Below are 9,915 nucleotides of genomic sequence, written 5' to 3' on the forward strand. Positions count from 1 at the left end.
GGGACGCGTGGGAGAAACGCAAGATGGGCAAACAGTTCCAAACGAGGCAGAGCTAGGTTGTTTACCTACCTAGTGAACCAGGGCGGGCGTGGTTTGTTCGCTGAGCGGACCAAAAAAGAAACCCAAAGGGCGGATAAAGAAAATGTAATTTTCGGTGGTGGGTGTGTGCCGTCGACCAGAGCCAGTCGAGCTGGCAGAGTCCCCAGCAGCAGCCGAGTCCTTTTGAGGGCAACCCAAGTACACCGAGGCATGCTCGAGTGACGGAGACTATCATTCGATCAACCACTTAGCTGCTCCATTTCCTGCATGTGTCCGTCCGAAAGACGGACGCAGCAAATTATCATGTCCAATTACCAGTGACACCCCATGCGGCTGGACCCCTGCTGTGGGCTGAGGTTAAAGACCACCGTCAATGGTGGGGGAGGGGCAATGTGTGAAATTTGGGCAACAACCAAGGCAATCCAATGTGAGGGGAAGGGGGAGGGGGAGGGGCACAGATTTTTTTCTGTCGCGGTTTCTCGCCCAACTCACCGCCTTTCTATCTATCACCGCCTTTTGGTTACAAGTCCACCTCTTTGCATCGCTCGCCGCCTCGCTGATGCCTCGAGGGCATGAACTGGCGATGACACGGTGTTCTTGGTCAGAGATTGCTGACCTGACCATCTTACTTACCATGACCTTCATGACTGACTGAGCCTCGCATATCATCGCAACTTTTAACCCTACCATGACCATCAGATGGGGGCGCAATGGCACGAGCAGGAGCTGCTGGCCTCTTATTTGCCAGGCAGGCTCGCTCAAGCCCGAGAACGAGGCTCCGAACCCGAAAGAGACAGGGCCCGGCCTTCGCGGTCCGCACGGTGGTCTTTTTTTGGTCGCCATGTGACTCCCAGGTCGTGAGACAGTTGCTGCTTGCGCGTATGTCATGTTGATACTAGGCACGGGATTAAATCCCGTTCCGTCCGTAGGCTGATGCAGTTCATAAGGCGGACCGCCGCGAATTCCCACACGGAGCGGGCGGAGACATCCGCTGCTTGTTACTCATGTATGCAACATGTCGAGATGCCCTCCACCAGACGCCCTTCTCACTGGCTTGTGGAGAGATCGGCTTACCCGGTTTTTCTAATTTTAGACATGTGCTTCCTCATCGCTATGGCGTACGTGCGTAAGTCTGGCATTTCTCTGAGGTGAAGTTTGGTGTGTGCACATGGTTATGCGGTGTGAGTTGGAGCACTCGCATATGTTGTGAGCATCGATAGAAGAGCCCCTGACAAATTGACCGAGATTTGCGAAATCTCGTGCTACCGTGCATCTCATGTTTGGATGTCGCGGGCGCGTGCAGACGATCCTTCATCAACCGATCTCTCGCGGGGGCACAGGCTGCGGTTAAAACCTTGTGTGGCGGAAGTGATGGAGTGATGGCCAGGTGGCCGCAGGTCAACGGCGGCGACTTGGTGGGCTTGGTAGGACGATTCACTCGAAGTAAAGTAAATAAAGCCGAATGCCGATGAATCCGGCATGGATATCTCCGTACCCAAGGCAAGGCAGTGGTCGGGCGTTTCCTCATGGCCTCTCAAAGGCTCCAGGAGGATCCGGAAACAAAACAAAACAGTCATGACGAAACCCGCCAGTGCAGCGGTACCTACAGGTATTCCTTCTTCTCCCTCGGAGGCTAGAATTCCCACGGGTGTCGAAACTTACTCGGTGTGTCAAACTGGATGAGTCAACCATGAAACGAACCCGGCCGGTCTCCCGCTCTGAGTAAGTTCGAGCCACACTTTCCCCTCTTTTCGACCCGGGGTGACGGTGTCGTGCTCATCTACGAGCCCTCGGCGATCGAAATGGCATGAACCATTGGCAATCAGAGCTTGAGCGTGAGCCCAGCCTAGAGCAATCGGCACCTTTGTCAATCTCCCCAGAGAAAGAAAGGGGTTGCTGTGTAGATTGTTGACAATCCAGTGAGGGACGAGCGAGCGAATGTTGCGAGGGGTCGAGGCCGAGAAGTAGAAGCGGGCCTTCAGCAGCCGCCGGCCTGGGTAGCTCAGGTCGGCATCCCTTCGACGAGCGGGCGTGCCAGTTGCGGCCGATCAGAGTGTGGGCGCGAACAATTAACCTGGCGGTAGTAGGGCGGGTGCACGCGACTGTGAGGTTTCTGGTCGCCCTCGACGTGTCTTGAAGCAATCCTGAAACCAGCCGCGCTCGACGGGTCACGGTCACCACCGACTCGGGTTGCCCTGAATCTGATCCACACTCTCCGCTCAGGAGGATCTGCGCTCCTGGGGGGTCGTGCGCACCCTGCGAATGCCTGTCAGCTCTGGCAGGGCAGGGCAGCAGGGCTGACCGCGTGCACCCTCGGCCGCAGCCTTCGGGGTCGGTAGGCTGGTGCTGGTGCAGGTTCTACGGAGTGAGCAATTGGAAACTGCCCGCCTACACGACGGGAATACCTGAGGTAGGTGCAGTGGTTTGTGCGTTGCATCGTCAATGTTTCTTCTCCCTCTCTCGTTCGGAGAATTCTGTCTTTTGCGACACTTGTTTTGGGGGTTGGGTCATGTCACGGATTAAACAACCCTTTTCCCTCTTCCAATACGGATATTGCCTGCCATCCAGGTTTTAGGTCGGCCCAGTCTGTCGGTGGCAGGACTGAGATGAAGTGCCCATCCCATACGGATGATTAAATTCTTTAACTTATAGCGGATGGTTTTTCTCTTATACCCACCCTCCACTTGGACGGGAACCCTTGCTGCGTCTGACGTAGGTTCCTCCTCCCTGCTAATCGCGGCCACTTTTCGCCCAGCGCAACACTTCTTTCACGGATTGAGGGGAAACCGGTTCCCCAACTCGGGCTGCCGCCCCCTCGCCGCGGGTGCCTGCCCGCCCGTGTGTGGTTTGTCGCTCTGGCTTGCAGCCGTTGTTCGAGTCCAGCCCAGTCCGGTCCAGTCCTTCCAATTAATTCCTCAATTGCTCCACTTAGCAACTCGTGCATCTCGGTGCACCTCATTCAACAGTGCCTTTGCCCTCGAGTGCCGTCTGTGCATATATGTTGGCGCTCGAATCGAATGCTGCATTGTGCTGATCTAGACCTGTCGGAGAGCCCTGCTGCGTTGCTTTTTGGATCGTTCAGTGTCTTGCGACAGCTTCCAGGCCGTGCATCTTCTGGAACAATAGTCCAAAGCCGGGGCTGGTGGAGTTCACAGATCAAAGACCCGACCCGACCCCAGGAGCAGGAGGGGAGGGCAGCTTCCATTCCTTTAGTTTAGGTTAGCTCGCGGACGGCAAAGAGCCGGTGAGAGCTACCTCTACCTCTACCTCCGTCGGACCAACCCCCGACTCCCATCCTCATCCAGCCCTTCAGCCTCCGTCGGCCGCCCCTGCGCCTCCTCGATTCGTCGTTAGCTAGCGAAGGCTCCCCCTGCTCGCTTCAGCACGAACCCAGAGATCCCAAAAGGGCACAAAGAATCACAAGCAAGGAGGAGGAGCAAACCACTAACAACAATACTTTACTACCACCCCCTCCTTCTACTGCAGGCTCGAAGTAGCCGGCCAACATTCCAAGCTGGCATTTATCAGTCCATCGACTGAACCATTCCTTGGTTCAGCTGCGACATCCACCACTACCTTATCAACCCCAGGGAATCGACCCGCGATATTTAAGCCCTTTGACCCCCCCCCCCCCCCCCCCCCCCCCCACTGGTTTCCGCAAGCGCGACCGTATCATCCGAATTGGACCACCGAGTACGCGGTACAGCGTACTCTGATCTGGCCGTCTGGGAAACTCGCCACAATGATGAGCGAACACGAATGGCCCGAGGCCCATCGTAAGAGGCTTCGCGACGACGAGTACGCAGATGTGGCCACAGGAGGCTCGCTCGGCTTTACTGAGCATAGAAGTGTAAGCAGTAGTTTCCCGCTCCTAATTTATGGTCCCCATCTCCTTTACAACTCTATCCCAATATTTCCAGGCCTGTGACAGTTCACTGGGGCGTTTTGGCTGGCAATATGGCGCAGGTTGAGAACTGCAGTGGAACGATGCTGACTTGATGATGCAGAAACGCCTCCAAACCTCACTACCCCTCAGGACATCTCCAACATCCAAGCGATGGGCCGAGCATCCCACCTTCCCCCCTTCGATCCCGTCCTTTGCCTTTGCTGCGCCCATTTCGTCACACACCATCACACCGGGCAATTCGGATTCAGATGAGGCGTCAATGGCCCAGGACACGTGGGCCGACGAGCCAGAGATCAACCACTACAGCGCGAACGATGTGATTTCAGAGGCGGCCGACGATGATATGGACATGACAGAGGCGTCTGATACCATCCCTATTAACGGCGGCCCGGCAGGGGACCAGGGCCGGCAGCACTTGGCCCCAGGCCTGTTTCACCCGGACCCGGCCACGACCAGCGTGACGGGCCGAATGCCAACGCCGATCCACTGCAGCTTCGGCGCACAGGTGCGCGGGAACAACCGGGGTGGCGCCGCCGGGAGCGCTCTACGGGGCGAGCCTCTAGCGATGACGCCCGAGGAACAGGATCCAAATGCGCTTGCGTTCAGCCACAACAACGCCGCCCTGGCGGACGCGCTGCACCACAGGTCAGGCGGGATGATAGGTCACGAGAGCGTGCCTCGCTCGTTTGACGGCTCGGCGGGGACCGCGCAGGTCATGGCGGACTGGGGCATGGCGCAGAACCGCCGGCTGCCGTCGCCCATTAGCGAGAGCGGCGGTGAGGACAGCTTAGAGAGCCCTAGGATGGTGCTCGACTCGTCGTCGCAGCACATGTGCCACGGCCACCCGGACCACGCCGCGCACCAAAAGCACATCGCGCACCACCAGCAACTCTCCCTAAACTCGAGATTCCAGCCACACGCCGGCGAGCTCGGGCCAGACACGACAAGCCCGTCTTCGCGCGAGGGCACGCCGACGGAGAACGGCAGTGCAATGGACGTCGAGTCGTCGGCGGCGACGCCATCTCCCGGAAGGAAGGGGCACACGAGGTCGAGACACACTCTGAACTCGTGGACGGCGCTCCAGCCCGGCATGAAGCGCTCGTTCAGCATAGGATACCGGTCGGACTGCGAGAAATGCCGACAAAAGGTGCCTGGCCACTTCAACCACATTATCATATCTTAGAGAGACGACCAGAACTGGCGCCATAGCACCATCGAGACTCCGCTGCAGCGCATTCAGAAGCCGAAGCCGAAGCAGAAGCAGGAGCAGAAACCGGACACGGCGGCGGCTCCAGCTATCGCCTGGCCTACTTCATACTGCGGGAACATCATGCGGCCAACCTGATTGGACGGAATTGGCTCTATATTTGAGGGGGAGAAATATCCCTCACCCCATCAGCCTTCCGTTATCCCATGTCGCCAACGGTGTAGCTACCGACGACAACAGCAGCGTTGCTTATTGACGGCTTTTTTTTAGTGCCTATGGCTATCTTGTAGGTAGTATACTACTGCTACTCGGTCTCCTACCGATTCCCACATACAGCTAGGGAAAGAGGACACAGAGAGACACGGCCTTAGCGGTTACAAGCCGTGTTTTTTTTTTTGCAGGGACTGGTAAATAGAGTTAAAGGGAGGAAGCGTGGAGTGACTCCGTGAGAGCTGTATAAAGAAAGCAGTGCTGTAATTTTTCCCATCATATCACACACGCACACACGCACATACGCACATACACACATACAGTCTTGAGCGTACAAACAAACCTCCTTGAGGTTTTTTTTTGTTAGCAATATCATTGAGAGCGAGCGACCGTGGGTCTGGATCTTGGGCAAAATGAATCGAGGCCTTCCTTTTGTGGTCTGATTCCTTACGAAGAGACGAAAAATATACCTACTCCTACTTTTAGTATACAAAAATCATCCCAATATTAAATGAAATCTCCCGGTGAAGAAAAAGAAAGACGGTTGCATTAAAGACACGAATAAAATAAAAAGTCTATGTACACTACACGACCTCTACGCTGGTTCATGCGCGCGTCCTTGTCTGCCTAACCTACATATACTATATAGTACAGCTCTCGCGCCCAAATCTCTTAATTTTACCCACTGATGGCCATAGTCTGGCGTGGCAAGGCCGCTTCTCTGCAAAGGAGTTTGACTCCCCGGAAAGCCAGTAAAGAAATGGCCATACCGGCGGCAGCGTGGTTGAATAGCAGCGGAATCCTTTTTTTGAACACAAAAAATCGGGAGTTGCCGCGTCTTCCAGGCGGCAGCCCCGTGTTTTATGGCCGCGCCTCACTCACCACAGCCACCCTTTCCGTTTCGGCTCTGTCCCGGCAGCGGTGGCGGCGGGCTTGGCCTCGGTCTCCAGGCCGACCCGGTCCAGCGGCCCGCCCTTCCTCTGGTTTGCCTTCTCCTTTTCGAGGGCTGCAAGCGCCTTGTCCTCTACGGCACGGACAAGGTCGCTGTCCCGGACGCCCGCGCCGTCGTCCTCCTCGCTGAGGCTCTCCCAGCCGAGCCTCCGCTGGGCGGTCCCGGCGTCGTCGCCTTCCTCCTCCTTCTTGAGCGTCGACGACATCCAGCCCCATATCCCTGATGACTTCTTGGTGCTGCTAGGTTGCTGCTGTTGTTGCGAATCTGCGCCCTTGGGCCATGTCGCTGCCTCCGTTACCCGCTGCGGCTTGCCTGCTGTGGTGTCGGCGGCGGCAGCGGCAGGACTCCGCTCGCCAGTGGGCTGCGGCGATCCCAGCAGGCTGGGAAGCTTGGAGAAGAGGAGCGGCCCAGACGTCTGGCCCGCCTCGCGCTCCCGCTCCAGCACCTCTTCCACGAGGGAAATCTGCTCCTCGGTGGCTTTGCCCGTCATGTAGGCCAGGCGGGCGGCCTCGAGACTGTCGGCTTCGAGCTTCTTCTGCGCCTCGATAAACTCGGTCTTTCGCTTCTTGTTGTACATCATCATGTCGGCGGCCGTGTAGACAGTGAGGAGACTGGCAATTGCTATTGGGGCGTCAGTGTAAGACGTTTATTTTAGAAAATAGTTTAGATAGGGGGGAGGGGACATACCCGTGAAGCCAATCAGGCCAATGACCGTCACCTTGTGTGCCGAATCGAAGAAACGCCGGCCGCCGTCGACGATCTTGTCAAACTTTGAGATCTCGGCCGCCTTGGCTCTCCGGTGCGCAGCTCGTAACCGCGCGACTTTTTGGTCTGGTGTCTCGGTGAACGGCCCTCCTCCAATTCGCCGACCGCCACCACCGCCGCCGCCACCACCGGCACCGCCAGCGGGAGCGGCCCCTCCCGGGGCCTTGCTGCTCCCGCCGACAGAAGTAAACCGCGGCGCGGCCGCTTTGGAGCTCGCATGGGGCGTCGTTGGGGTGAAGCGCGTCGCGTCCGAGACGCTGCGTGGAGCGGAGGTTGTCGGCATCGCGGAAAACGCGGGCAGGGGGTTGAGAGTTGAGGCGCCCGTGCAGTCTGACTGAAGGCCGTGTTGCTTGGTTTCCACTTGCTCGCCTTGTTCGTCGGGTACAGTGCCAATTGGGAAATTGGGTGGCAGGAAGCACCCTGGATTGGGTCGTTCAGATGGCGAATGGAGGGATGGCGAGAGAATACAAGAGCCAGTCTGCTTGTGTGCTGCTCCTGGAGCTCTTAACCCGACACTTTTTTCTGGCTCCACAGTCGTCAACTTCAGATCATCCGACTGCGCCAAGCAAAGGAAAGATTTTGGGAATGCAGCAGGGGAAGCTCCAGCCACAGTTCCCAGACAACGGTAGGTGTGCCGTGCGCTGTGGCGCTGGGCGGTCTGGTGTGCCCCACTTGAGCTGAGACCCTGGCAGCTCGATGTGGCTGCCGAGACTGGAAATTTTGGCTGTGGCTACTGGCGCGACAAATCGTCGTCCCAATTTCGCGAGACCCGAGACTCGTCTGGGAACATTGGCACCCACCACAACTCTCCTACTAACGGCTGCTTATTGACGCTGCCCAAACCACCAGCATGCGTCGTTTACCGAGGCTGGGAAGCTCAGCTACCGTGGCAGCTCTGCCTATGTCGTCAACAGCTTGTCTCCGGACACCTGCAGCGAGTTTGTTCAAATGCGAAATCGCCCTGACTTCGGCGACGCAGCCACACAGCGTCCCACGGCAACGGCACCAGGTCTGGGCCAACCGGTTCCAGAGCCAACGGCGATGCCTGTCGTCTGCACCTCCCCCGCCTGCCTCTACCCCCGAAAAGGCTGTCGACGGTGCCTCAGACGTGCTGGTAGAAGCCCAGACCGCAGCGGCAGAAGCCCAGACCGCGGTGGCAGAGGTGGATGTCGGCGTCCTCTCTACCGAGGTAGACACACAAAACATCCAACTCTCGGCGAGCCAATCCCGTAGGCGCCTCCGGGCCCGCCTGCCCAAGACTGATCTCACGATCCCCCGCAAACAACGCACTGTGCCACGGCCGGCCGATATTCCGGATGCCGAGTACGTGCCGGCCGAGTCGGGTCTCGGCCTCGAAGAGGTTGGCGGTCTGGAAGGCTGGTGGGACAACCCGGCACATTGGGGACCTTCCAAGAATTACGTTGGGTTCGGGCTGCAGGAGAAGGTGATGGACGCGGCCTTGCTCCAGGTGCTCGCCAGGAAGGCCTTGGTCGAGGCTATCGCTCTGAAGGACAAGTTCGAGTCCAAGATCAAAAACTATAGACGGGTGGACCCAACCCCCGCCGAGTTTCGGATGGCTGAGCTTGTCAGGATTTCGAGCAAAGAGATCCTGGTCGCAGAGGATGGTTCTCCGACCATGGCGCAGCACGACGTATACAAGACCCTGAAAGCCCTGAGCCACCGGCTGCCGGTGGCCGAGGGCGAAGTTCTCCCCAAGCCTGTCGGCCCAGAAATGACGCCCGAAGAAGCAAAGGAGCTGCTAGAGTCGTGGGACCGCAATTGGAAGGCGGCCTCTATCGAAGACCCGGCCCTCAGGTTTTATGTAAGTGCTCTCGTTTTCCAGCTTGAGGCTGGTCTGCTTCTTTCCGCCTCTTTGCGATTTGCTGATAGGCGTGCCACAACAGTTGGTCAAGCGGATCCAGCGGCTTACCGGGCACGTCATCCCAGATGCCAAGCTGGTAGGAGTCAGGCACATGGGCGGGCTACTCTCGGTGCTCGTGAAGCCACCCAAGGCCTTGAAGCTGGCCGAGCTGATCACTACAAAGAGTCTTCTGCCGACGCTTCCCAACGTGAAGATATACCCGCGGAGAGTGACGCCTGTGGACAAGGAGAAGATGGTGGGCCGCTGGAAGCTTATCCAGAAGGAGCTCCAAGAGCGCGGTCTGCCTGTCGTTGGCACCGAAGGTTACGGAGCGGCGGTCGAAAAGAAGTGGGTTACGGGCAATTAAGAAGTTGGTGTTCGCATTGCCAGGCATCTACCTCCCTCGGCGATGTTCGCGTGTATATCATCTCCTAGATACGCTGCGACCAGCGTTGCAAAGCTGTATATCATGTATAATGCTTAAGCGAGAGGCGAGGAACCCGAGGGGAGAGATGATTTGACTTGTCTTCCTGATGACCCGTATATAAACGACCAAGGCCATACTATGCACACCCCATATCTAATATGCAATCCCTCCTATTACCGGTAAGGGGGCGGACAAGACGCACGGGCCATCCATGTCAAGCAGAGGCGGCCAAGCCTTGCAGCCTGAAAGCTACCTAAGGTAGGCACCTACTAGAGCCTGGAAGAAGCTTGTTTGCTAGGTAGGCATTTCTGATCCACCACACCACCTCGAGTTTGCTTGCCATGTAATGGAGAACATGTTTGCGTGCTTTTTGGTGGGCAAACAACAGCGTTACTCGGCTTGTTTCTGCGCGACTTGGACGTTGGACCCACATTACGTAGTACAAGACACAGGAAGGTATTTAGTACCTGCCAAGGTAAGGCAATGACCGACATACAATAAAGCATGCAGTGGAAAGGCAAGAACTCAAGGCAGCTCCAAGCCGTGC

At 57.4% G+C, this 9,915-nt stretch overlaps 4 protein-coding genes across 4 annotated transcripts; 3 read left to right on the top strand and 1 right to left on the bottom strand.

The window, feature by feature from the left end:
- The first annotated feature begins 2,458 nt into the window (after positions 1–2,458).
- On the top strand, positions 2,459–3,667 carry B0T26DRAFT_721016 (uncharacterized protein). Its single transcript, XM_060442515.1, has one exon. The coding sequence runs from the start codon at positions 2,695–2,697 to the stop codon at positions 3,076–3,078; it is 384 nt and encodes a 127-aa protein (XP_060292575.1). The 5' UTR covers positions 2,459–2,694; the 3' UTR covers positions 3,079–3,667.
- Positions 3,668–3,685: 18 nt separating this feature from the next.
- Positions 3,686–5,325, top strand: B0T26DRAFT_400163 (uncharacterized protein). Its single transcript, XM_060434811.1, has 2 exons — positions 3,686–3,889; positions 4,047–5,325. The coding sequence occupies exons 1-2, from the start codon at positions 3,782–3,784 to the stop codon at positions 5,127–5,129; spliced, it is 1,191 nt and encodes a 396-aa protein (XP_060292576.1). The 5' UTR covers positions 3,686–3,781; the 3' UTR covers positions 5,130–5,325.
- Positions 5,326–5,883: 558 nt separating this feature from the next.
- On the bottom strand, positions 5,884–7,674 carry B0T26DRAFT_859932 (cytochrome oxidase c assembly-domain-containing protein). The gene is made up of 2 exons (XM_060447733.1): positions 7,003–7,674; positions 5,884–6,936 (listed from the first exon to the last, which is right to left on the bottom strand). The coding sequence occupies exons 1-2, from the start codon at positions 7,361–7,363 to the stop codon at positions 6,242–6,244; spliced, it is 1,056 nt and encodes a 351-aa protein (XP_060292577.1). The 5' UTR covers positions 7,364–7,674; the 3' UTR covers positions 5,884–6,241.
- Positions 7,675–7,930: 256 nt separating this feature from the next.
- B0T26DRAFT_653314 (ribosomal subunit 39S-domain-containing protein) lies at positions 7,931–9,308 on the top strand (the record flags this gene model as incomplete). The annotated part of the gene is made up of 3 exons (XM_060438447.1): positions 7,931–8,188; positions 8,270–8,902; positions 8,985–9,308. The coding sequence occupies 3 exons, from the start codon at positions 7,931–7,933 to the stop codon at positions 9,306–9,308; spliced, it is 1,215 nt and encodes a 404-aa protein (XP_060292578.1).
- Positions 9,309–9,915: the final 607 nt, after the last annotated feature.

Source organism: Lasiosphaeria miniovina, assembly GCF_030549165.1.
Source record: "Lasiosphaeria miniovina strain SMH2392-1A chromosome Unknown B0T26scaffold_6, whole genome shotgun sequence".
NCBI classification, from domain to species: Eukaryota; Fungi; Ascomycota; class Sordariomycetes; order Sordariales; family Lasiosphaeriaceae; genus Lasiosphaeria; species Lasiosphaeria miniovina.